The sequence below is a fragment of the Rana temporaria genome, chromosome 5, assembly GCF_905171775.1.
Source record: "Rana temporaria chromosome 5, aRanTem1.1, whole genome shotgun sequence".
NCBI classification, from domain to species: domain Eukaryota; kingdom Metazoa; phylum Chordata; class Amphibia; order Anura; family Ranidae; genus Rana; species Rana temporaria.
In genome coordinates, this window is record NC_053493.1 from 158,181,307 (window position 1) to 158,208,275 (window position 26,969).

Consider the following 26,969-nt stretch of genomic DNA (forward strand, 5'->3'; position numbering starts at 1 on the left):
AGGAATTTTCATCTAAAAAAGTACTGCTTTGGACATATTCTGTATTTCCTCCACTCTCGTCTATAACAACATTTGGCCTCGAGCACCATTAAGAGACAAACCTCAGCCTTGTCTGTTATGTTTCAGAGACCTTTGGCCTCTCACACTTTAGTTAATTTCTTGTTGAGGGAGTAGCTCACATCCCTCTCCTTGTTCATTCCCCTATATCCTCTTGGGATTTCAGTCTGGTTTTTTAACCTCTATAGAAGCCACTCGTTAAACCTATCAGGGATATTCCCTTATCTGACCTTACCTATCCTTACCTGTATGTTGGCTTTTCTTGTGGATATCGCCTATGCAAAGAAAGACTGAGATAATAGCATTATCCTCTAAGGAGCACCTCTTAGTGTTGCATAAGGACAAGGTTGTCTTGGTGCCCTTGAGCCTTTCTTTCTACTGAAGGTCATCTGTCTTCCACCTTAATCAGGATATTGTCCTTCCTTCCTTTGTGTTCTGCTCTGAATCATCCTAGGAAAATTTCCTTTATTTCCTATTTTCCTTATACTGCCTGGATAAAGTTCTACTGCTTCCTTTTGGAATTCCGATTCCATGTTTATGCTTATCGAGGGCCTTCCTGCCTCTCACTCCACCATTGATAGGTGGATTAGGCAAGTTTGGTGCTTTTTGACTTTCCAGCATCAGGCATTTGCAAGCCTCTTCTGATTGTGTTTTTGTGTACAGGTGCAACAAACTGCCCTGTGTCTGTCAAGCCCTTCTTTTTCTTGTTTGTGATATGGGCCTTCTGGCATTGTTTGTTGTGTTGCCCCTTGGTTGGACTACTCTTGAACGTCTCAGCCATAATGATTTAAGGAGGCCTGTGTCAGTCCTGTACAATCAAGAATTTAGGATTTTTCTATTTTCCAGTAAATCTGTTTCCTGGAGTACAGTACAGGACACAGGGCCCTCCCCTCTGTTATAATCCCCCTATTATTTGCAACAAAAAACTGAAGTTGGCTGGGAATGGAAGGGGGTTATATTGGGGGATTTTCCAAAAGCCTTGCTTTTTGCCAGTGTCCATTCACCTGAAAGTAGCCGCATATAACGGTCCTTCAGGTAAAGCATTTAACTGGTAAGTCAGAAATATATATATATATATCCTTTTGTCTGGTGCTGATGTTTGAACTTCAGACATTACTGGCAGAAAAAAAACGCAAGAATCCGCTATATTGTACTTACTGTAAAAATTCCTCAAGCTTTTTTAAATCAAGGCACATCAAAATACTGACCAACAGGCACAACAAAATACTGACAGCAGATTTTTATTTTCTTCTTTTTACTGATCTATACGCTGCGCAAGTTTGTCCCTTTGCATACAGGCCCATTAAAAATAATGGGCTGCATTTAGATCAGTAAAGAGTTCCTGAAACTTGATATTTTTAGGTGCCTTGCGTGCAAGAGGCCTAAAAGCCGGTTCACACTGGGGCGACTCGTCAGGCGACTCAGCTGACTGACAAGTCGCTTCCCGTTCTATTCAATAGAACCGTTCTAATAGGAGCGACTTGCGAAAATGGCTCTTTTCTACGCCTTTGATTGCAACAAAGGGAATTTGGGACTTTAAATTAAACAGTGGGTTAAATGGGGACAAAGTAATGAAACAAACCATAGATGAAATGTTCATGTATTGAGTAAATAGAATATTTGATAGAAACAAATAGCTTGTACAAAAGTACAGAACATATATTTCATACATAATACAATAGTTGGTATAAAAATACATTGAATAAATAACAGTCGATGACAACATATATAACCACATAGAGGTTGAGCATAACCACGCAATAGGTGAAGTATAAAATGTAAATAGATAATAAAAGTACTGGTTGATCAGAATGGGTCCCATAAACGCGTATAGCTACATCTTTGTAAGCCCGACGCAGCGTTTCGTGTATATGAAAACCACTCATCGGGCAGATGTAGTGGGATATCTGGAATACAGATTTGATTAGTGATCAAGGTATTAAAATTGGATCCACCAAAAAAGAGGTAGTAAGTCAATTCTGGTTACTTACATAGTATGCCAAAGTGGTAATGTAAATACAATTAAGACCAAACATATGCCCGTCCCGGGACAGGGGTGGCAGACAGCAGGCAAACAGAGCGCATAAAGCATCCTTCCCAGACAGCACAGCGACCATGGGTAAAATAAAATTATAGTGTATCCTCATAGTACAGGTAGGTATCTGTAATGAATGAATAGGTCCATCAAACAGTGACCCACATGGTAGGGGGATAAGGGCATAACAAATACATAGAGATTAACAAAGGATACCTGGAATGCTAGTGACAGCTGTAGGCCTGCATAGAAAATGGCCACTGGCTAAATAGCTGGGAAGGTGCTTAAATACGTCCAGCAAATGCACCATACTGCCCCCAACGTCACGTCAGCTGGACAGTGTGGGGGCGGGGCCCTCAATCAGACGGCACAATTGCCTGTACTGAAGAGATGCTAACACACACCCACTTGATCAGCTGTGATGGATACTGGCCATAAAACAGGGCGACGCCCAATAAGGACATCATCCGGATGACACGTGACGCTGATGCACTGACGGTAACCGCCCGTACCCCCAAAGGGGAGAAAGGGAAGCACAGTGAGTGCATCGCGATCCCGGGATGCAGACAAAAAAAAAAAGGTCTAAACAGTGCGTGATGTTTGCAAGCAGCTTAGTGGTGTGTTCAGCAACTGAATGGCAAATTAAACCATAATTAAAGTATGCCGTTTGTGTGGACAGATTATGCACACTTTGCACGGACAGCCCTATATAAGGCTGGCAGGGGAACACTGCCAGCTGCCGACCACTGTTTCCATCCCTGGTACGATAAGAAAAAAAGGGGGGACCACCCGAAGGTGTTTGGGACTTTAAATGAGAATACCTCTGTGATGCATCTCCATCCTTGTGTCTGGACTTTATATGAGATTACATCCATACTATATCTCCATCCCATATGCGGAAAATTGCAACAAAGGGAATTTGGGACTATAAATGAAACAGTGGGCTAAATGGGAACAAAGTAATAGTGGGATATCTGGAATACAGATTTGATTAGTGATCAAGGTATTAAAATTGGATCCACCAAAAAAGAGGTAGTAAGTCAATTCTGGTTACTTACATAGTATGCCAAAGTGGTAATGTAAATACAATTAAGACCAAACATATGCCTGTCCCGGGACAGAGGTGGCAGACCAGCAGGCAAACAACAGAGCGCATAAAGCATCCATGAAGCACTCACTGTGCTTCCCTTCCTCCCCTTTGGGGGTATGGGCGGTTACCGTCAGTGCATCGACGTCACTTGTCATCCGGATGATGTCCTTATTGGGCGTCGCCCTGTTGTATGGCTAGTATCCATCACAGCTGATCAAGTGGGTGTGTGTTAGCATCTCCTCAGTACAGGCAATTGTGCCGTCTGATTGAGGGCCCCGCCCCCACACTGTCCAGCTGACGTGACGTTGGGGGCAGTCTGGTGCATTTGCTGGACGCATTATTTTAGCACCTTCCCAGCTATTCAGCCAGTGGCTATTTTCTATGCAGGCCTACAGCCGTCACTAGCTGTGGCCATCCTACTCGCATTCCAGGTATCCTTTGTTAATCTCTATATATTTGTTATGCTCTTATCCCCTTACCATGTGGGTCACTGTTTGATGGACCTATTCATTCATTCATTACAGATACCTACCTGTACTATGAGGATACACTATAATTTTATTTTACCCATGGTCGATGTGCTGTCTGGGAAGGATGCTTTATGCGCTCTGTTTGCCTGCTGTCTGCCACCCCTGTCCCGGGACGGGCATATGTTTGGTCTTAATTGTATTTACATTACCACTTTGGCATACTATGTAAGTAACCAGAATTGACTTACTACCTCTTTTTTGGTGGATCCAATTTTAATACCTTGATCACTAATCAAATCTGTATTCCAGATATCCCACTACATTCGCCCCTGATGAGTGTTTTTCATATACACGAAACGCCGCATCGGGCTTACAAAGATGTAGCTATACGCGTTTATGGGACCCATTCTGATCAACCAGTACTTTTATGATCTATTTACATTTTATACTTCACCTATTGCGTGGTTATGCTCAACCTCTATGTGGTTATATATGTTGTCATCGACTGTTATTTATTCAATGTATTTTTATACCAACTATTGTATTATGTATGAAATATATATTCTGTACTTTTGTACAAGCTATTTGTTTCTACCAAATATTCTATTTTCTCAATACATGAACATTTCATCTATGGTTTGTTTCATTACTTTGTCCCCATTTAGCCCACTGTTTCATTTAACCACTTGCCTACTGTGCACATTGACCCCCTTCCTGCCCAGACTAAATTTTAGCTTCCGGCACTGCGTCACTTTAACTGATAATTGCGCGGTCGTGCGACGTGGCTTCCAAACAAAATTGACGTCCTTTTTTCCCCACAAATATAGCTTTCTTTTGGTGGTATTTGTTAGCCTGTGCGGTTTTTAGTTTTTGCGCTATAAACAAAAAAAGAGCGTCAATTTTGAAAAAAAAAACTAAATTTTTTACTTTTTGCTATAATAAATATCCCATTTAAAAAAAAAAAAAAAATGTATCTCCTTTTAGGCCGATACGTATTCTTCTACATATTTTTGTAAAAAAAAAAAAAATCGCATTAACCGTATGACTGGTTTGTTATATTGCCTACAAAATAGGGGGACATAATTATGATTTTTTTTTTATTTATTTTGTACTAGGAATGGCGGCGATCTGCGATTTTTTTTTTTTTTCGGGACTGTGACATTATAGGGGACACATCGGACATTTTTTGACACATTTTTGGGACCATTCACATTTATACAGTGAACAGTGCTATAAATATGCATTGATTACTGTATAAATGTGACTGGCAGGGAAGGGGTTAACCACTAGGGGGCGGGGAAGGGGTTAAATGTGTAGCCCGATCAGTGTTCTAACTGTGGGGGGGGGGTGACCGATCTGTGTCCCTATGTACAAGAGACACAGATCGGTCTCCTCTCTCCCTGACAGGAAGTGGAGCTCTGTGTTTACACACAGTGCTCCACGTCCCCGCTCAATTACGGGGCAATCGCGGGTGCCCGGCGGCCATCGCGGCCGCCGGGCACGCGCACAGTGTTTCCAGTAACGCGACGGGTGCGCGCACCGCCAGCGGCGCGCGCGCACCCCCCCTAGCAGCTTCCAATGACAGGACGTCATATGACGTCCTGTCAGAACAACAGGGGATACCGCCCGCCGTCATTTGACGGCGTGCGGTACTAAGGAGGTTAAAGTCCCATATTCCCTTCGTTGCAATTTTCCGCATATGGGATGGAGATATAGTATGGATGTAATCTCATATAAAGTCCAGACACAAGGATGGAGATGCATCACAGAGGTATTCTCATTTAACCACTTAAGGACCGGACCAATATGCTGCCTAAAGACCCAAGGTGTTTTTACAATTCGGCACTGCGTCGTTTAACAGACAATTGCACGGTCGTGCGACGTGGCTCCCAAACAAAATTGGCGTCCTTTATTCCCCACAAATAGAGTTTTCATTTGGTGGTATTTGATCACCTCTGCGGTTTTAATTTTTTTCGCTATAAACAAAAATAGAGCGACAATTTTGAAAAAAATGCAATATTTTTTACTTTTTGCTATAATAAATATCCCCCAAAAACATATATAAAAAAAAAAAATTTCCCTCAGTTTAGGCCGATACGTATTCTACCTATTTTTAGTAAAAAAAAATCGCAATAATCATTTATTGGTTGGTTTGCGCAAAATTTATAGCGTTTACAAAATAGGGGATAGTTTTATTGCATTTTTATTATTTTTTTTTTTTTTACTACTAATGGCGGCGATCAGCGATTTTTTTTCGTGACTGCGACATTATGGCGGACAATTTTGACACATTTTCGGGACCATTGTCATTTTCACAGCAAAAAATGCTTTTAACCACTTCCCGACCGCCGCATGTACATATACGTCGGCAGAATGGCACGTACAGGCACATTGGCGTACCTGTACGTCCCTGCCTAGACGTGGGTCGGGGGTCCGATCGGGACCCCCCCCCCGCTACACGCGGCGGTCGGGTTCCCTCAGGGAGCGATCCGGGACGACGGCGCGGCTATTTGTTTATAGCCGCTCCGTCGCGATCGCTCCCCGGAGCTGAAGAACAGGGAGAGCCGTATGTAAACACGGCTTCCCCGTGCTTCACTATGGCGCTGCATCGATCGAGTGATCCCCTTTATAGGGGAGACTCGATCGATGACGTCATTCCTACAGCCACACCCCCCTACAGTTGTAAACACACACTTATGGCCCATACACACGATCCGAATATCGTACGATGTATCGTACGATGTTTTCCGCTAGGTGGTCGCATCGGGACCAGAATTTCCGAAAAGACTCCCGATTATGATCGTACGACCAAAATTGCCTACGTTCTTTGCGGATTTACGTCGTTGCGTTGTGATGTAATGTACGGTTGACCCCATTGTAGCCACGCCCGCAGCATAGCATTTGTGAACCAGCATTCTTTCGGGCTACTACGTACTTTCCTGCGAACTACGGTAGCTCGTTCGGGCCACCACGTCCTTTCTTTCTTGCCGAGACGTATTTTCTTTCGGAGTGGCACGGTCGTTCGGACAGGATGGAGCCGGGGCACCAAAATACCAACATTGCAGTTGCAATGATTGGAGTCATGGCCATCCAAATGTCCTTAACCAGAAGAAAAAAAAAAAAAGAAGGACATGGACCAAACAGTGGCTGATGAATCGTGAGAAATATTCCCACATGTCCTTGCTCAGGGATCTTCAAGAAAAAAATCCAGAAGATTACCGAAATTATCTGAGAATGGATGATGATTGTTTTCAGCAATTACTGGCATGCGTCAGACCACATATTCAGAAGCAGGACACTGTGATGCGTGAAGCGATAAGTGCTGATCAAAGGCTCATAGCAACTTTACGGTACTTGGCAACTGGACGCAGTCTGCAGGATTTAAAATTCTCCACTGGAATATCTCCACAGTCACTGGGCAAGATCATCCCTGAAACCTGCGAAGCCCTTATCCAAACATTGAAGGATGAATATCTAAAGGTACAGTGAAGTTTATTATCTATGCATTTTTAGAATTACACATGTCAGTTTGGGGTCACTTGCAAGCAACGCTACCATTCTTGTTTCTATAACCTCAATGAAGTGTTGCCGCAATTTCCCTGAAGATGTAAAGTGTCCTAGGTAATAAACACATATATGAGCAGGCTTGTGCTCAATTGGACTAGGAAACACATGACACTAAAACTACCCCTAACGTCAAAGTGACAATTGTTTAGAAGCCATACAAATATAGGAGAACAAACAAGCCATCAGCAGTTGTAAACCTTGTTTTGAAAAACATATTCATATATTTTTTGCATACTGAAACCAAATTAAAGACTGTTTATCTCTCCTTTTCCTCCTAGTTTCCAAGAAATGCTGTTGAATGGATGGAGATTGGGCAGAAATTTCAAGACCAATGGAATTTCCCCAATTGTGGGGGCGCAATTGATGGGAAACACATAAGGATCTCACCACCCCCCAATTCTGGTTCTTACTTTTATAACTATAAAGGCTTTTTCAGCATTGTCCTTCTTGCCGTTGTCAATGCCAATTATGAGTTTTTATATGTAGATATTGGAAAAAATGGACGCAATTCCGATGGAAGTGTGATTGAACACACTAAATTCTACAAATTACTTCAAAGTGGGTCTCTGAATCTGCCATCCCAAAATGAGACCATGGAAGGTCTAAACTTTGTGTTCATGGCAGATGATGCATTTGGTTTAGGAGACCATCTCCTCAAACCCTTCCCACAGCGCAACCTGACCCCTGATCAGAGGATCTATAATTACAGGTTGTCAAGAGCACGTAGAGTGGTGGAAAACGCTTTTGGAATATTGGCCAACCGTTTCCGTATATTCCAGACGACCATTAATCTGTCTTTAAAGAAAATTGACCAAATTGTGCTATGTTGTTGTGTACTACATAACTTCCTGCGGCGACATGCACAGGGATACATTCATGCGGATCAGCAAAATGATCGCGGGACAATATCATCAGTCCAAGCTGTGCGAGATAGCAGCAATGCCAGACCGACACAATTGACACCACTGGCTCTGCCACATTCCAGGCTGCCATCCCAAAGTGCCCGTCAATGCCGCCTGGACTACATGAATTATTTTATAGGTCAGGGGGCAGTGTCATGGCAGAATCACATGTGAGATGTTTTAATACAGGACAAATCCACTGTTCACACTCCATCTCTTTAAAAGGACTGTTTGTCAAGTTTTATGCTTATATGTGTTTTTTTGCTCTTGGATGACATTTCCATGTCAATAAAAAAAATACCTGAGTATTTGTTTGTATGTTACATATTATTAAGGTGTCTGCAAAGGTGCTACATCTTTGCTCATTAGTTCCACGTCATATTGGGCACCCAGTGCCACCAAAGTGAAATCATTATGTGCCAACTTTAAATCCCAACAAGTGCCACCTATCAGTGCCCACTGTGGACACCTAGCAATGGTCACTAGTTTCACATGTAACTGCTCTAATCATGCATTTCCGCGCCCACCTTTAAATAGACTTTAGTATCATATTTTAATTGCCCATCTGTGGCCACTTTTCTATGGGCACATTGTGAGTTCTTCACCTCAAAAAAAATACCAACACCAAAAAATGCATCAAAAGCTCCTGATAATTGTACACACCTCATTCCAGGGAAATTATTTCATAATGAAATATTTCACGGTTCATACTGTGACTTTTCCTAATTTGGAGTAATAAACACATCATGTGGTGGGAACTAACCATTTAAAACACAAAAAAAAAGGATCAGGTTCATGACATGAGTGTGCTTTTTATTAGGTACCAACCAAACCCGTTGTGAAATCAATGACAAAGTCAAACTAGATAAATTGTACAGCCATGCCAACAGTTGACTAAAACCATTAATAGCAGACTATACAACAGACATTCCGTGCGCGCAGCCTACGAAGATACGTTGCCTATGCACTACGTTCGCATTGTAGTGAAGTCATAATAAACGGACGGCAGACGTACGCTCGTGTGGTGAATGAAAACCGGGCGCGACAACAGCGAACGCTCCCGGAAAGAACGCTGCTACGAACTGTAGTGTAGCACGAACTGAGGTAAAATGTTATGACAATGTTGCTGGATGTTATGTAAATATTGTATAACTTAACCAATTGTCAGACCTCATTAAAACCTTCTCTTGCAGGAATCATGCCATTCACCTCCCCTGATTTTTTATCCCAGTTTATTGAAATGTACAGGCAGCTGCCCTGTTTATGGCAAGTAAAATCCAAAGATAATTCCAACCGTGATAAAAAACATGAAGCTCTGAGTAAACTTGTCGAACTGTGTAAAGCGGTGTGCCCAAATCCAACAATTGATTATGTGAGGAATAAAATTGCCAATATACGAACCGTATTCAAAAAAGAACTGAACAAGGTTCGTGTTTCACAGACGTCTGTGGCAGGAACAGATGAGATTTATGAACCACGGCTTTGGTATTATGAAAGTCTGGATTTTTGACAGACCAGGTTGAAGCCAGAGCATCAGTGTGCAGCCTTTCAGGAACATCTGCTGCATCTCCAAACTCAGAGGATGAGGAACAGGACAATGTAGAGGATCTACCCATATCACAGGTCAGTGTATAATGCCCATTTAGGCATATAATATTCTTTTTGTATAATGCTTTCTTCCTAATAAAGAAAAGGTGCTAGTATCAACATACTAGCACATTATGTGCCACATAACGTTTACAAATGAAAGGAACAGTGCACCTACTGCTGGGCACGTTTCCATGCACTCACTTGGGGGAAATGGAAGTGCAGTTGTAATCCCTTGGCTGATCACATCTGTCTTTAAGTCCATCACAGCCGGATTTTTAAGGTGCGTTTAGTGAAGTGACTAGCAATGATGAAAAGGGCTAAACAGTTCATGCATATAGATAGAATTCTGCATGTTGAACCACATGTAATGATCCAATACATGGCTCATGGTCTCCAAACTTCACAGGGAATTGTGATTTTAACCTACATTATCTAAAGATTGGAGCACTTTAGAGCATTTGCTCCATCACCAAGGATGGCTCACACCTAATACATATGTGCAACTTTTATTATCTATCTAGATAGATGTATGCTTTTATCTATCTAGATAGATGTATGCTTTTATCTATCTAGATAGATGTGTATGCTTTTATCTATCTAGATAGATGTGTATGCATTTATCTATCTAGATAGATGTGTATGTAGATAGATAAATACATACACAACTATCTAGATAGATAATAAATACCCATTTATCTAGATAGATACATATATACACATCTATCTAGATAGATAAATACACACACATCTATCTAGATAGATGTATATATCTAGTACTAATAGTAACTATATGTTCCTGAAAAGTAACAAAGTACAGTATATGAAGATATTACATTGTTGACAAAATTAGGTTACAATAACTGCCCCGTCATATACACAATGTGATTATAACTGACAATTTCAATGCGATTGATGTCCAAATGTTATTGCTTCTGCAGGAGCAAGAATCACAAGAAGACATGTTCACGTCCAGGCCTGCTCTTCCACCCCTGGCTAGGAAGAAAAAAAGAAGTCTAGATTCGGCTACATGTTCCTTTCTGGATAAGGCTGCATCTGCATTGCAGAACAAGTCAGATGAATCTGATGGGTTTGGAGTCATGATTGCCAACAAGCATAGAAAAATGACTGACCAACAAAGAGAATTTGCAGAGGGACTGGTTTTAGAAGTTCTTGCAAAGGGTACCAGAGGAGAATTGAGCGCTAAGACAAAATTAATAGAGGAACAGCCACCAACAACTTACCAGGCACCCATGCATTTTGCCCAAACGCAAGCATCGAACCACCAGACTGGACAATGGCAATATCCCTCCGGCCAAGTTCATAGTTCTCCTTGGGGTCCAACTTATACCAACATATAATTTTTCATCAAATGTTGGAGTTGTAGTGTAAGGTTTGAATTTTTGTAGAAAAAATATTACACAACGTATGCCTGATCTATGTTGAGACAATACATTGTGAAATATTTAACACATAGCAAAATTGTTTGATAATGGTTTTATTTATTCTGTTCATTAAATCATATATTGTACTCTTTATCTGTGCACATCCCTCCCCTTCCCAAAAACATGCAAGGAGTCATGTGAAGTGTAAATTCTTTTATTTTTGCTTTTAGCATGTTGTTTGCTAAACGTGCATATGAAGGCATGATATGCATATTATATAAAATATAAAAAGTGTGAAACATACACAAACATTGTGCAATTTTTAAGACTTACATGTTTAAGAACAAACATATTTAACATTATGAGGTTGTGTAACATACACACTCACATTTTCTTATATATATATATATATATATATATTACCGCAATCCATCACAGACCAATGTGTGGGAGAACAGGGGATACATGTGAGCAGGAATATGTTAGCTGTCTGTTTTAAATTACTCTCTGCTGCCATTAAATTATATATGGTCAATCCTAGGCCATTCCATATTGTCCTTCACTTTTTTTGGTCTGTCCAAAAAAAACTACACGTACAGTCACTCATTGGTGCAAAAATTACAGCGCCTACTGATTACGGGAGATGATGCAACTTTTAGGGGTAAATAATTGGTGTTAATAGGAATGGCGGGTATATGTGTCCTTTTTGGGAAAACAACAACATTACACCATAAAAATATGTAATATTCTAAATATGTTTGGGATCATTCACATTTCAACAGTGAACAATGATAGAATTAAGCATTAATTACTATATAAATGGGACTGACAGGTAAGTGGTTAACCACTATGTGCTGGTGGTAAAGGGGTTAAATGTGTATAGACTAATGAGTAATTATAGCTGTAATGGTGTGGGGGGCATAATTTATGACCCCATGTACAAGGAAATTAGCTTCTAGCTTCTCTCCCTGACAGAACATGGTTATTGTGTTCACGCACATGACTTCTTGGGCGCAAAGACGTGTGGCCATCGGACGCCTGGCAGGCGCATTAACGTGGAGCTTGGGGTGTAAACACAGAGCTCCATGTCCTGCAAGGGAGAGGAGATCGATGCCATGTCCCGTGTACATAGGGACACACCTCCGTCACCTCCCCCAGTCACCCACACTCACCCTACAGTTAGAACACTCACTAGGCTACAAATTTAACCCCTTCCACGGCCAATTCCCTTCCCAGGCAAACACATGTACACATTAATCACTGCATATGTCCAGCACCATTGACTGTCCTGATATTGGTCAGAAGAATGTGCAATGTGTTCCCTATAAACTTGCAGCTTCTATAGAAAAACTTGATCGGCGCCATTCCTAGCAAAACCCCCCAAAAAAAAAAGTATTGACCCATGTTTTGCACGCAATAGAACTGTTGAACAAACTAGTCAATATATGTTTTATGGCGAGTTTGTTTTATTGAGATTTTTTTAATAAGGGTGCAAAAAAATGAAAAATGGGTATTGGCCTAAACTTTACTAACAGAATGTTTGGGGGTTTTAAGCAATGGGCTATTAAGGAGAGCAAAAAGAAAGTTTTATTTTGTATTTTGCAAACATGTTATTTTTTTTTGGGTTAAAAAAAAAAAAAGATGATCAAATAACACCAATTGAAAACTTATTAGTTTGGGTGCAAACACAAGTACGCCTATTTTTATTAGGATCCACATTGCATGGGCTTGCAAATGCTAGTTATAGCTACGCAGTGCCGGAAGGTAAAATGTAGTTGGGGTAGGAAGGGGGTGTATGTGCACATGAGGTCAAAATCAATCTTGTGGTTTGAACATACCTGTCGCACGCTGAAGCAAAGGATCATTTTCGTTTTCTGCTGTAGGATTTATTCTTTGGGCGTTTTTTTGCTTATTTTTCCCTAGAAAACAAAAAAAAAAACATTTTACACAAAAACTAAAAAAGAAATGTTTACAAAGATTTACATTCGTAACATCACATTGCAACTTACTTTTTTCTATGAGCACATGGATTTTTTTCAGTTGGGCTTGTTCCCTATTTTTCAAATCGGACCATCTTTTCTTTAATTGGTCTTTGGAGCGCAGAATCCCATGTTTTTTCTCGATAACTTGTATGACTTTCTCCAGGATCCGATCCTTCCGTGCATTAGGCTTCTGGTAAGTTTTAAGCTTACCGTCATAGTCAAATTTTTCAAGAAAGCTCACAAGCTCCAGCATCTCCTGCCTGCTCATCGGTGTGGCCTTCAATGCCTTTTTTGGGCCGCGATTTTTCTTAGGCCCAGCCGTGCTCTGCTCTCCCTTCTCCATGCTGCTGCCTCGCCCTATGTCGCAGACTGATGTGTGATCAGGAGGCACAAAGGGGCGGAGCTTACGACACATGCGCCGAGAGTCTGCTTAATGAAGTATCGTTCGCAGGACGTTCTTTCGGAGCGTTGATTGCGTACATGTGCTGCTTCCGGATTGGTTTTGTTATTGTCCTTCCGGGGTTATTAGCTGCTTCCTGTTATGCACAATCGGTAGTTTACGATTTTGAACGTACGATCGCTGTACAAATTAAACGTTTATCGTGCGTTCTGCTATCGTGCGATAAAAATTATGGAGCTTGCTCCGTCGATTTTGATCGGTTCCACGGTCGGAATCGGGTGTCGAAAGTAGTGTACACACGATCCGAATATCGTACGATCCATCATCGCACGATCGTTTCCGTACGATATTCGGATCGTGTGTATGGGCCATTAGACTGTAAGGGCCAGATCCTCAAAAGAGATACGACGGCGTATCTACTGATACGCCGTCGTATCCCTGGGCCTGATTCTCAAAAGAGATACGCAGACTTAACTGCTGTTCAGTCTGTGCCTAACTTTGGAAACGATTCTCAAAAGGCTTTTTCCAAAGTTAGGCAGAAAATCTGACATGTGTAAGACACTTACACGGTCAGATTTTAGGATGCAGTACCGCATCCGCCACTGGGGGCATTTCTCATTGAAATGCAGCTTTGCGTAGGCATCACCGTCCCATCATGCTCCGGCAGGTACCCACGTGGTGGGTGCCTACCCACGTGCACCCACCACGTGGGTACCTACCGGAGCATGATGGGACGGTGATGCCTATATAAATGGGATGCAAGGCGCGCTTCCATCATTACAGCGACAAGACGCGACGAGGCAACATCGGAAGAGGGGAGAAGAACAAAAGAGAAGACCCTGACGTCACAGAAGACCGCGCCGGCTGCCTGTTAGAAATTGAGCTAACACACACAGATAGCAGGCAGCCAGCGCTGAAGAAGAAGGCACCGGACATCTGCAGAAGAACCGGGGTTCGCCGAGTCAACAGCGGAAGAGGGGAGAAGATGGAAGAAGACCCCCGGAGTCCGGAGAAGCCCCCCCCGGAGAGCGGAAGAAGAAACCCCCCCCCGGAGAGCGGAGAAGACCCCCGGAGAGTGGAAGAAGGAGCCCCCCCTGCTAATAGAGCTAATAAAGAAGACAGGGGGGGGCATCCGGAGCAGAATAATAAATTATTTTAAAAAGCCTTGTGTTGTGTGTTTACTAACTTTTACTTTTTGCCTCCAGGTGAATGGATAAGGGGTACGATGTACCCCATATCCATTCACTTAGGGTGGGGGGCCGGTATCTGGGGGCCCCCTTATTAAAGGGGACTCCCAGATTCCGATAAGCCCCCCTCCCGCAGACCCCGACAACCAACGGCAAGGGTTGTCGGGAAGAGGTCCTGTCCTCATCAACATGGGGACAGGGTGCTCTGGGGTGGGGGGGCCCGCAGTGCGCCCCCCTGCCCCAGAGCACCCAACCCCCCCATGTTGAGGGCATGCGGCCTGGCACGGCTCAGGAGGGGGGGGCGCTCGCTCGTCCCCACTCCCTTCCTGACTGGCCGGGTAGCGTGCTTTGGATACGGGTCTGGTATGGATTGTAGGGGGACCCCCTACGTCGATTTTTCGGTGTGGGGGGGTCTCCTTACAACCCATACCAGACCTAAGGGCCTGGTATGCTCCTGGGGGGGGGAACCCATGCCGGTTTTTTCTTTGAAAATTGGCATGGAGTTCTCCCTCTCAGGAATGCATGCTGAGCGACGCTGTCATTTTTTTTTATAATTTGTTTTCCCGGCGCGTCTTTTTTTTCACCCGTCGCAACTTTAGTGTCCCGTCGAAATTCTCAAAGCCGCCCGGCGTTAATTACGTTTGCGCGCTGCACGTCGGGAAAATGACGTCACACGCATGCGCAGTACGGCCGGCGCGGGAGCGCGCCTCATTTAAATTTTAAACGCCCCCAGGAGAGGAGGACCGCCTTACGACGGCGGCACTTAAGTTACACGGCCTGAAATTTCTAGGTAAGTGCTTTGACGATCGGGCACTTAGGTAGAGATTTTAAGTCAGTGTAACTTAACTGCTGAAATTTAAGTTAGGCTACGTTTTTGGGAATTTGGCCCCCTGTTTCTATCTTTGGAACTGATCCACAGAATCCGTTTCCAAGAGATAGACAGAAGATCCGGCATGTGTAAGGGACTTACACTGCCGGATCTTAGAATGCAGTACCGCATCCGCCGCTGGGGGCATTTCGCGTCGAAATGCCGCCTCGGGTATGCAAATTAGCACTTACGGAGATCCACGAAGCTTTTCAGCTTCGTTTTTTCTCCGTAAGTATTAAGTTGCATGTGTAAAATTAGGGCTGCTTTTACAAAGTGTAAACTGTTTACACCTTGTAAAAGCAGACCCTTTTGTCCAGCGACGCGTTTTTTTTTTTTTGTTTTGAATTTTTTTTTTTCGCCGTATCTTTTTTTTTTTTTCCCGACGCAACTTTATTGACCCGTCGCGATCCACAAAGCTCGGCGTAGCGTAATTTCGCGCTATGCATGTTGGGAAAATTACGTCACGAGCATGCGCAGTACGGCCGGCGGGAGCGCGCCTAATTTAAATGGGAATCACCCCCAGTTGAAGAGGAACGCCTTGCGCCGGCCGGATTTAAGTTACACCGCTCAAAATTTCTAGGTAAGTGCTTTGTGGATCGGGCACTTAGAGATTTTGCGGCGGTGTAACTTAAATGGCAAAAGTTACGTTGCGCCGGGTTTTTGAGGATTGGGCCCTAAGCTCCTTGCGGGCAGGGACTGATGTGATTGTACAAAATATGTGTAAAGCGCTGTGTAAATTGACAGTGCTACATAATTACCTGTAATAAATACATCTGTAAAATTATTTTCATATAGTTCATTACAGAACATTAGTTCTGCCTCTTGTTTCTTATAATCTACTCCTATTGCTTACAAAACTGAGGCTGAAGGGGTTATGCAGGGCAGTCTTAGTGTCTTTGCTTTGACAGTGTTCAATCTTCTGATGGTAATTCTGCATTCCTGAAAACCCTCTTGTGTCCTGTAATGTACCCCAAAAAAAGTATATATCAGTAAGACGCCTTACATGTAGGACAAAAAGCCTATTTATTGCAGTTCTAGAACTATATTTGAATGTATTCAGAGCAACTAGGGCCAGATTTTCAGTTTATTTGTCTAGGTGATGAGTATTTAAGTATATGGCCTTATTTTGTTTGTACAGCTGAAGAATTATTGAAGAATCCAGTGAATGATTTAAGGGCCAGCATTTATGAAGGTCTTGAATTGCTGAAGAAACCTGAGCAGCAGCCCTCAAAAACATCAGGTAATCTTGACTGTACTTTTCATTGTGTTAATTTTTATTATTCCTTCATTTAAAACTAAATTGTTTTTAAAGCAAAGGCTTCCTCATCCTCAGGCAACCCATTGCCAATGGAGAAGCTGTTTGGCTCCCCTGCTGGCAAGTCTAATAGTATATCTCAGGTGTACCATATCCTTGTGAAAGAGGCAGAACCCATAATACATCTGTATTTAGCGAAGTGGGAGCAGGACTTGGGCATAGAAACTAACCACACCCTAGAGGGTGAAAATATTAAAACTGGTTTGTATATCTACAGTTGATCTTAAAATTATTCAGGGAAGTTGCGTCGCCTGTATATTGGAGGGGGCGTGATTTGCCTGGAACCTTTGCACATTTGGTGGAGCTGCCCTAGAATAAACATATTTTGGGAAAGACCAAGTTTAATTATCTAAGATATATTGGGACAGGGGATACCCATGGAGCCATGAAGAATCCTGTTTCATTACACGAACGTACCGGTGGCCCAGTATAAGATGTCTCTTCTGCCACATTTATTAGACGCAGCTGAAGGGTTGATCCCTAGGTATTGGTGGTGTTCACATAAAATCCCTACAGTGAAGGAATGGCTTCTGAAAGTAAATTATACATGCAGTGTGGAAGAGATAATCCATAGGTGGGAAGATACTTTGGTACATTTTTCAGAATTTTTAAATATTAACAACTTGCCAACCGTATAAAATAAATATATGGCAGCAAGGTGGCCCTGCTGCGCCAGATCACTTACCTAGTTTGTGATCTGGCACTTGTGGGTAGGGGTCGCTCTCATGCGCTGCCGGCTTGCTTTAGTTGTCATTATAAGCCAATTGGTGGGTGTTGGGTACTTCTGTTCATTGGCACCTGCTGATCAGCAAGGAGAGAGACAGAACTGCTATCTGCCTATGTAAAGGGGGGTGGGTAGAGTTTGTGTCCCTGCAAAGTAGGGAATAAATATGCCATAGTTTGTAGACCCTATAACTTTTGCGCAAACCAATTAATATACGCTTATTGGGATTTTTGTTTACCAATAATATGTAGCAGAATACATATTGACCTAAGTCCATGAAGAAATTCGTTTTTTTTTTTTGTTTTTGTTTTTTAGCGCAAAAAATAATACTCTACCAATAAAATAAAGCTCTCTTTATGGAGGAAAAAAAATGATACAATTTATTTGGGTACAGTGTCATACGACTGCACAATTTTCAGTTAAAGTTGGCACAAAAATAGCCTGGTCATGAAGGGGGGGGGGGGGGGTAAACTTTCTGGAGGTCAATTAGTTAATCAATTCTCCCAGGTGGCTTTAGATTTCTCCAAACTACTTTGTGCAGAAGAATGTGATTGAGAATGAAATATAATAAGTATACATAATTATTGGGTATTTCCCCCCCCCCCCCCCGTTGATACACTATGAAGGGAATAATTGTTTAGTGCTGAAAACCGGATCCAGAAGATTTTTTTTTTTTGCGCTTTCTTTCACTTTTCGCGATTCTGCCCATGATTCCAGAAATTGCGGAACATGTTTGCGATGCCATTATTTCTTAATGGCACCCCGAACGCTGTGTGATTTGCCACGATTATCGTGCGACAAGACGCACAACATTCACGGCAAAAATTGCACCTGTAAATGCTTGGCACGCTAAATTTTTTGGAGCGGAGGGAGGCCCATTGAAATAAACGGTACTGCTCCAAAAACGCTCCGCTAAAAAATAAAATAAAAGCACTGCATCATCTGTCGCTGCCCTACGCTCAGGTGTGGGTGAAATACTGAATAGAGGCAAGAATAATGGACCTTATAGGCACCAGAGTACACAAAATTAAAAAATGTATATCTTTATTACAACAATGACAAACATAGTGAAAATCTTTAGCAATAAAAATTGCTTAATATGTGTAAATCACATCACCAGTATTCTGACTGAGCTCTACATGTTTATGTGCTTCAGAGGCTCAAACATAATTATATTTCTGATGTACATAAATTTAGTAAGGACGTGGACGGTTATCTAAAACGACAACGGAGGGCAGTATATCGCATTACCATTATACTAGGCATGTGTGGACGACGGAGGTATGAGCTGCTGGTCTCCAATGTGGTAACCTGCTGCAGTGCCTTCTGTTATTATAGACAATAAGGAAGCCTTATATCTACATCATTAAGGCCATAGCTAGAATACTGGAACCCTCCTCCCACAGTGGTAATCTCCTTATCCCCCACTTAACTTACAATGAGGTTTAATCATGTTTGATGAGTTAAAGGGGTATTAAAGGTTTGATTTAAAAAAAAAAAAAAAAAAAACATGTCATACTTGCCTCCGCTGTGGCAGTTCGTTTTGCACAGTGTGGCCCCGACTTCGTCTTCTGGGGTCCCTCGGCAACTGTCTGGGCTCCTCCCCGCTTCTGATAACACCCTCTGGGAAGCGCTTTTCCAAGGGGGTACCTTGCGAACGTGCCACCCGAGTCCTACTTTTGCGTCCATAGACACCGGACTCGGCCCTACCCCCCCCAGCATCATTGGATTTGATTGACAGCAGCGGAAGCAAATGGCTGCGCTGCTATCAATCTATCCAATGAAGAGCCGAGAAGACTGGGCTGAGATCCAGCGCGTTCTCAACGCGGGACTTTTGAGGGCTCAGGTACGTAAAATGGGGGGGGCTGGGGGGCCTGTAACTATCAGATGTTTTTTCACCTTCATGCATAGGATGCATTAAGGTGAAAAAACTGAAGGTTTACAACCCCTTTAACTCTCTATCTAACTCGTATATGACCTTGGAGACATACCTGGTGATAAACTGCCGCTGCCTCCTTTGTTGTTTTGGATAACTGTCCAAATAAAGTGGTGGTGGGGGAGGGAGGTGACGTGAAATGAAGTGATACATTCTGGGGTGGAGAGTTTAGTGACCCAGTTAATGTGATTTGCATGGATAGGAGGGACAGCCTAAGTTTTAAAGAGAGCAAAGATACAACCTGTCCACCGGTAAGATATGTATTCTTTTACCAGGTGGCTTAGTCTCCTTTCTTTTTATGCTAGCAACAGAGTTGCTTTAATATGGAAATTCCAACATTTAATGAAAAGTGTGATCTTTTGTAGGTAAATTATGCACTTTTTTGAGTTTGTTGGAAATAGACCAAAGGGCTTTGGACATTGTTTTCTTGCAGAGTTTCTGGCCCGGCTTGAACAGTTGCTGTTGAATTTTTAGTGGAAATGTGCATGTGCCTAAAGTATCTCTCTTATTTTCATATAACTGCATCCATATACAATGTTGTACCACAAAAACCTATACTTTGTCACAATTATCATTCTTGTGCACTGTTTTAACTATCTTGTTGGTTTCCAGGATTCTAGAAGAATATGAATTAGACTATGGAGACTTTGAAGAACTCTGTAGCAAGAAAACAAAGAGAGCCAAAGCGAAAAGCTAAACGACATTGATTCTGCTGATTCTTTACCCAAGCATAATGGCTGTTTGAAATATAAACAAATCACTGGAGGCCTTTTGTGCCACAAAAACAACCATATTGTGTTGAAAAGCAATTAACTCTTAAAATTCGAAGTTCCGGATAATGAACTTGGAAGACCCAAATATTACACAGAAGTAGTTGGTTAGGAGGCTAGTTATGGGTTTTAATAAGTTAACAAGTTTAACTGTGATATTTTAATTTTTGTTTACCAGGGGATGCGATTTGATATTTAACTGAGCAATGTTGGCATTTGTATTAAAGCCTCATCAGCCTGAAATACTTTGAAATGGTAACATTTACTAAAAATCAGTTTATTAAATCTTAATAAAGCACATTATTTTATTATGTTAGATCACTTGTGATATTGCACTTAAGTATGTATAATGCCAATGTTTATGTTGCATTAAGCAATTGAAAACAATAATTTGAGTCAGTTATGGGATAATCTCAAATTATTGTAGACTTTTTCAAATTTCTCATTTATTTGTTTATATACGTATGATAAGGATGTAAAAATGAGAAGAAGGCTAAAGTGGAGCACCAGGAAAACTAATTTGATATACACATGTTAACTTTTTTTGTTTTTAATTCTGTTAAGCCAGTTCGGTGATTCACACACATCTGTCTTGCCAGGAAGGTCAGCTTAGTATTTTTGGTCAGCTTTATAACTTCTGAGTTAGAGATGTGACTCCGGAAGTTGCAAGCTGAACCAAGAAATTGGATTGTAGCCTTTCTTGTTGGGCCTGGGACCTGCCATTTTTTTATGTTTATTAAAAGTCAGCAGCTACAAAAAGTGTAGCTGCTGGCTTTTAATAAACATACACTCACCTGCTCCATGTTCCAGCGACGCGCCGGCCGGGGCACCTCCCCTCTCCGACCGGCGTCTTCATTCCAAGTGTGGGCACGCGGCCGTGACACCTTTCGGCTTCACGGCCGGGCACCCACTGCCAACCAATTTTGCAGGTAAAACAGTTTCCGAATATGTGTTTCACCTATGTATTAGACCATTATGTGGAGTTGCGTGTTAACCAAAATCTTCTAAGCAACATTGCAATTTATCAGGCATTCATTGATGTAACCAAAAAGTAAATACAGATGCAAAGGTTTCTACAAACCGAATACCGTATGTATACACTTAAAAAATAATGAAAAATAATCATCTGTGTTTTCATGATTGGTGGCTTAAAGGGGTGTTCCAGACATTTTTTTTATGTTTATTAAAAGTCAGCAGCTACAAAAAGTGTAGCTGCTGGCTTTTAATAAACATACACTCACCTGCTCCACGTTACAGCGACGCGCCGGCCGGGGCTCCGCCCCTCTCCGACCGGCGTCTTCATTCCAAGTGTGGGCACGTGTCCCAGGCGATCGCCTACAGGGAGGGGCTGCAGAAAGGCGATTAGACTATTCGCCTTAGCAGCCCCTCGGCGGAAGGAGGAAGTGGAACAGGAAGTCCCACTCCTCCTGAAGCCCCCACTCCCCCCCCAAAAAAATTACATGCCAAATGTGGCATGTAAGGGGGCGAGGAGTGGATTAAGCGGAAGTTCCACTTTTGGGTGGAACTCCGCTTTCAGTGTTTAGAAATTATTATTCATGAAAAAGCTGTAATAGTTCTGTTTTTTTTTTGTATATTGTTGTTTTTAAGTTTCACTTTTATATTTTAAAATCATAAAATTGTTATAATAGCCCAAGTTCTGTTTGCACTAAGTTTCTGATCTACTGATGTTGTTTTAAAAGACCACCAAAGCATTTTCATTGAATGGAAGGTCAGGTAAAGAGTGTATAAACAACTTATACCTTTGTTGAACCAGGGTAAAGTCCTGAGCTGTGCTCTGCTGTGTTACTTGTCCTCCAGTACAGCTTCCTTTGAAAACATGGGACCTTGCTTATACGAATTGCCAAAGATGGACTGGAAGATGACAGGGCTAGAAGTGAGAACCTGGAGCTTTCAAATCGGAGCCAGGTTCATAAATGACTTAATTTTATCTGCTAAAGAGTTTGTCTTACTTCAAAAAGGCTACTGTTATATGACCATTGACCTTAATAGCTAGCTCCTTTTTAGTCTTTCATAGCACAGCAGATTTGCAGTATAGGATCAGGCTTTGAACAGCCCCATAGCTCTTAGGTGAATGTGGATGGTAATGAGCTGGGGGCTGTAAAACAGATGGAAATCTTATACTTTCAAGAAGGGTCAATTTAAAATAAAGTGTTCAAATAATGTTGTGTTACTTAAAAAAAAGCATATTTTTTTGTTTACAGAAAAATCTTTTTTTACATTTTCTATTGAGATTTGGTTACTTTGAAGTTGTATGTTTGTAGTTGGACTTTTGTTGATCACACCATGTTTAATAAACCAATTTCTTTGAAAACATTTATGTGTGTTCTTTATAACTAGATTGTTGTAATTATGATGAAGAAATAAAACATTTTATAATCTTTTAGGCAGAGATGTTAAAATTCAAGTAGGCCTCAAGATAGATGGACTAAAGGACTTTGTGATTTCATATGTTTTACAAGTTTCAATGGATCAACGTACAAGTAAATCAAAAGGGGGGATATATGTCAGGATATTTCTATTTCTATAATTACAAAACCAATGAACTATGATTTTGCAATAATTGAATTATTCTTCTCTTGGAAACATTTAAAACAAGAATGATAAATAATGGTTCTTCAAGCACTCAATGTATTGCGAAACAGAAACCCAGAAAACATTTACCTGTCCTTGTTGAATGGATAAGGACAGAGATGCAAATATGTGGCCAGTCTGGTCACACATAGAAATCACCCTTTGCTAACAGAACATATTGAGTTAGATGTTAAGAGTTATATAGATAGCTAATCCATCTCTAAATATCCATTGAGTCTGTCCAAAGTTCTTTCAAATTGTGCAGTCAGTATTATGTTTAAAATACATGCGTCTTTCCTAGATAGACCAGTCTTTATAAGATATACCGTTATATATAGAACTATTTTATATGATGGTGATTATTCAAAATTATACTGAGCGTATTTTATATCAGACCGGTTACCAGAATACTTAAAGATATATATTCTTCTCACCAATATACAAATGCACATTATGAAAATATAACATTTTATTTAAAAGATAGTTTAGAACACATTTCTCTGCTCTCAGACATGCCTAGGGGTTGAAGGTGATATTACCTGAAACTCACTAAAAAGTAAATCATTCGATTTGTAACCAATGAAAAAGAAGCCATACCTTTTGGGCAGAGCTTATTATAATTTTTATTATCTTATTGTCTGAGATGGTTTTTAGAAGCAAGAGAGATGAGGGACTTGCACACTCAAGAAGACTCAAAACACCTGATTACCATCAATCATACACACAGACACATACACCATTCATCAATACACATTTTTACATTCATGAAGATTCCTGAACACCTAATGCTTTAAAACTCAGAGGTCACAAGAAGTAATTCCTCTTTAAGAATATCCATCTTGAAAGCCACGGCAGCCATTCTAAAAACTCTGGTAACCAGCAATTCAGACCAGTAACCGTTTTGGAACGGGTATTTATGTTGTGTTAATTTTTATCTTGTATTCATTTGTGTTCTCTTAAAGCGGAGCTCCACCCTAAAGTGGAACTTCCGCTCATCGGAACCCTCCCCCCCTTCAGTGTCACATTTGACACCTTTCAACCTGTCAACGACAGGTATTTGCACCCACTTCCGGGAGTCCTCACTGCGCGTAGTGCGTCACTTTTCGCCCCCGCCCGTTGTGTTCTGGGAAACACTCGGCTCCCAGAACACAACAGGGACCAGTGAGAACGGCGCTGGGGGCAACGGGATCCCTCACCGATGATGGCGCTGGGGGCAGCAGATAGACGAGTGATTGCTCGTCTTCTGCTGCAGACGTCGCTGGACTCCAGGACAGGTAAGTGTCCTAATATTAAAAGTCAGCAGCTGAAGTATTTGTAGCTGCTGGCCTTAATATATTTTTTTTTTTACAGCGGAGCTCCGCTTTAAATATTGATGTATTGAATATTATACAATTGATCATTTTTCTCCCGAATCAATAACGGCCATGTAGATTTTTCTCTAAAGATTACATTTTCAGTATATTTTTCATTTTCATAGTTTCCATATTAATGACATAACAAACGTCTAATTTTATTTCACGTTGTTAACCACTTGCTTACCTGCAAGAATTTTGAGTATAGCCTCCTATACATAGGGTAGTAATCAATAGGGGTGTACCATCATCCGGGAAAGTATATAACAACAGAAAAGGGCGGGGAAAGAGGTACAATAGCTGAAGTTGGCCCAATAATGTTCCCTCCCCCTAAAATTTAAGGACTGTCTTGGTACAGTAAAAAATAGCATACATATAATTTAAAAAGAAATTTATTACATAAAGGATTGTACAATAAATACATGATTAAAATTGAAAAAACAGAGGCCTAAGATAACTCGAGGCAATTTCTGTAATTTACAACCATATGGAATGATCTGAGTCTCGACTAGTTTCGTGGTTTGACCACTTCTTCAGGAGAATCATTCTACAAAACAATACAATGAAAAATAAGACAAGAAAATTGGTAGACAATAATTCAGCTGAAGATTAATATAGACATTAGAGTTTGATTGGAACTGGCTTACCCGCCATATATGGTGGTCATGCGTGGCACCAACCCGCCGGAGCAATTTACCCTGTGCGGTGGACTGGGGGGAATATGCGAGGATCTTCTAGGGGGGGCATAATGTGAAATAAAGGTTAAGGCGAGGAGCACTAGTGGAGTGGAGGGGACCACCAAGTGAAGGGGAAGCGAAAGGGAGTGAGAAGTGAGGTGGGAAGAGGGAGTGAGGGGTAAGGTGGAAAGGGGGGGGGGGAGACAAGGGGAAGGGGTGGAAAGAAAAGGGGGGGGAAAAAAGGAGGAAGGAAGAGAAAGGGAAGGGGAAGAGGGATGTGAAGGGTTGGGGAGCAGGTGTAGATGAGGAGAAGGGGGAAGGGGAAGAGGGAGGGAAAAATAGTGGAATAGGGACAAAGGGGAGGGGGAGGGAAGTGAAGGGTAGGGATGGGGTGTGAATAAAAAGGGGTGAAAATGGGGGGCGCCAAGGGAAGGAAGGAGAAGAGTGTGAGAAGGGCAGGGGAAAGTGGGGGGAAAAATGCCCATCACCTAGGTTAGATGAATTAACACGGGAGACAATGAAAAATTAGGCTCACCGATAAATGGGGATGGATTGCCAAAACAAATGATAGTAAATAGTACTGCGTGGGTAGAGGCATGATGGAGGTAGGGGGTAACCAAATGCAATGGTAAATAAACATACAGTGGGTAAACGGTATGTGTAAAGATAGATATTGCAAACCAGATGGCTGTGGGAAACAGGTTGGTTAGCATCTATGGGTAAAAACAAGGGGATTGCAGTAGTGGTTACAGTGGAAACTTACATGGCGAAAGTGCCAATAAGAACCAGGGCCATACCTCTGGGGAGCCGCTCACAGGTTAGTAGCAGTCTCCAGCCTCTACCCCGCATAATGGACATATCCATGGAGAGATCCTTGCGTGCTCATCCACGGGCGGAGGCCCGTTAAATGAGCTCCCCAACCCGGGGACGCCAGACACGCCGCCGGAGGGCAGCGCGCGTGACGTAACCAGGTCAGTTTCTCCACGTGACGCGGGTGCGTGATTGACGCTACCGCGCATGCGCGTTCGGCCCGAGCTACGGAGCCATAAGCCCAGCACGGGGAGAACAAGAGGGGGTGACAAGGGTCACCCCCGCCAGGAGAAACACCGGTCCACCGCAGGGGAACAATCCGGACGGCAACGGGCCACACTGAACCACCGAGGGTTGCCAGTAGCAAAATAAAAATGAGCATAATGAAATAAAAATATGGATATAAACAAAGCAGTATGCAATGTAGGGGGGAGGAGTATATCCCCCCAATGTTCGATTACCTAATGTGGGTAAAACATATGAGGAGATGGTCACAGAGCAAAGGCTAGTTGGTCATAGGGACTGTAAGGCAATGTAGGACTGATGTTAGGGCAGATACATAGGATCAGGGCTAAGGATCGAGGCATATTGATCTAAATGAAGTAGCCTATTGTGAAGTGATAAAGGTCAATTAAGTGAAGGTGATGTGTAAAATGGGTGAAGGGGGGGAGGGGGCCGGATAGGCCCGCAATTGGGGTGATGTAAACTAACATTGGAGTTGAGAAAAGAAAGTGGTAATAATGGCTAAGTAAATGGGGAGGGAAAAAACCGTGACAAAAGTAAGCAATTAGTAAAAGGGAAAATGTATAATTTAACCCTAATAATCAGTGGATAGGTAATAGGCTTTTTATTCACACCCCTTCCCTACCCTTCACTTCCCTCCCCCTCCCCTTTGTCCCTATTCCACTATTTTTCCCTCCCCCTTCTCCTCATCTACACCTGCTCCCCAACCCTTCACATCCCTCTTCCCCTTCCCTTTCTCTTCCTTCCTTTCTCTCCCCCCTTCCTTCCTCCTTTTCCCCCCCCTTTTCTTTCCACCCCTTCCCCTTGTCTCCCCCCCCCCTTTCCACCTTACCCCTCACTCCCTCTTCCCACCTCACTTCTCACTCCCTTTCGCTTCCCCTTCACTTGGTGGTCCCCTCCACTCCACTAGTGCTCCTCGCCTTAACCTTTATTTCACATTATGCCCCCCCTAGAAGATCCTCGCATATTCCCCCCAGTCCACCGCACAGGGTAAATTGCTCCGGCGGGTTGGTGCCACGC

The 26,969-nt window shown here is 42.2% G+C and overlaps 1 protein-coding gene and 1 long non-coding RNA gene across 2 annotated transcripts in view; one reads left to right on the top strand and one right to left on the bottom strand.

Annotated features, from left to right (window-relative positions):
• TRANK1 (tetratricopeptide repeat and ankyrin repeat containing 1) overlaps positions 1–20,766 on the top strand; it is a 207,117-nt gene extending 186,351 nt beyond the window's left edge. Inside the window, 2 exon segments of the mRNA XM_040354425.1 lie at positions 16,669–16,770; positions 20,117–20,766. Of these exon segments, the coding sequence (XP_040210359.1) occupies positions 16,669–16,770; positions 20,117–20,202 (188 nt within the window). The 3' untranslated portion in view covers positions 20,203–20,766.
• A 3,827-nt stretch (positions 20,767–24,593) lies between these two features.
• On the bottom strand, positions 24,594–25,841 carry LOC120939596. The gene is made up of 2 exons (XR_005749294.1): positions 25,432–25,841; positions 24,594–24,953 (listed from the first exon to the last, which is right to left on the bottom strand). It is a non-coding gene; the product is annotated as an uncharacterized LOC120939596 (long non-coding RNA).
• Between the last annotated feature and the right edge of the window lie 1,128 nt (positions 25,842–26,969).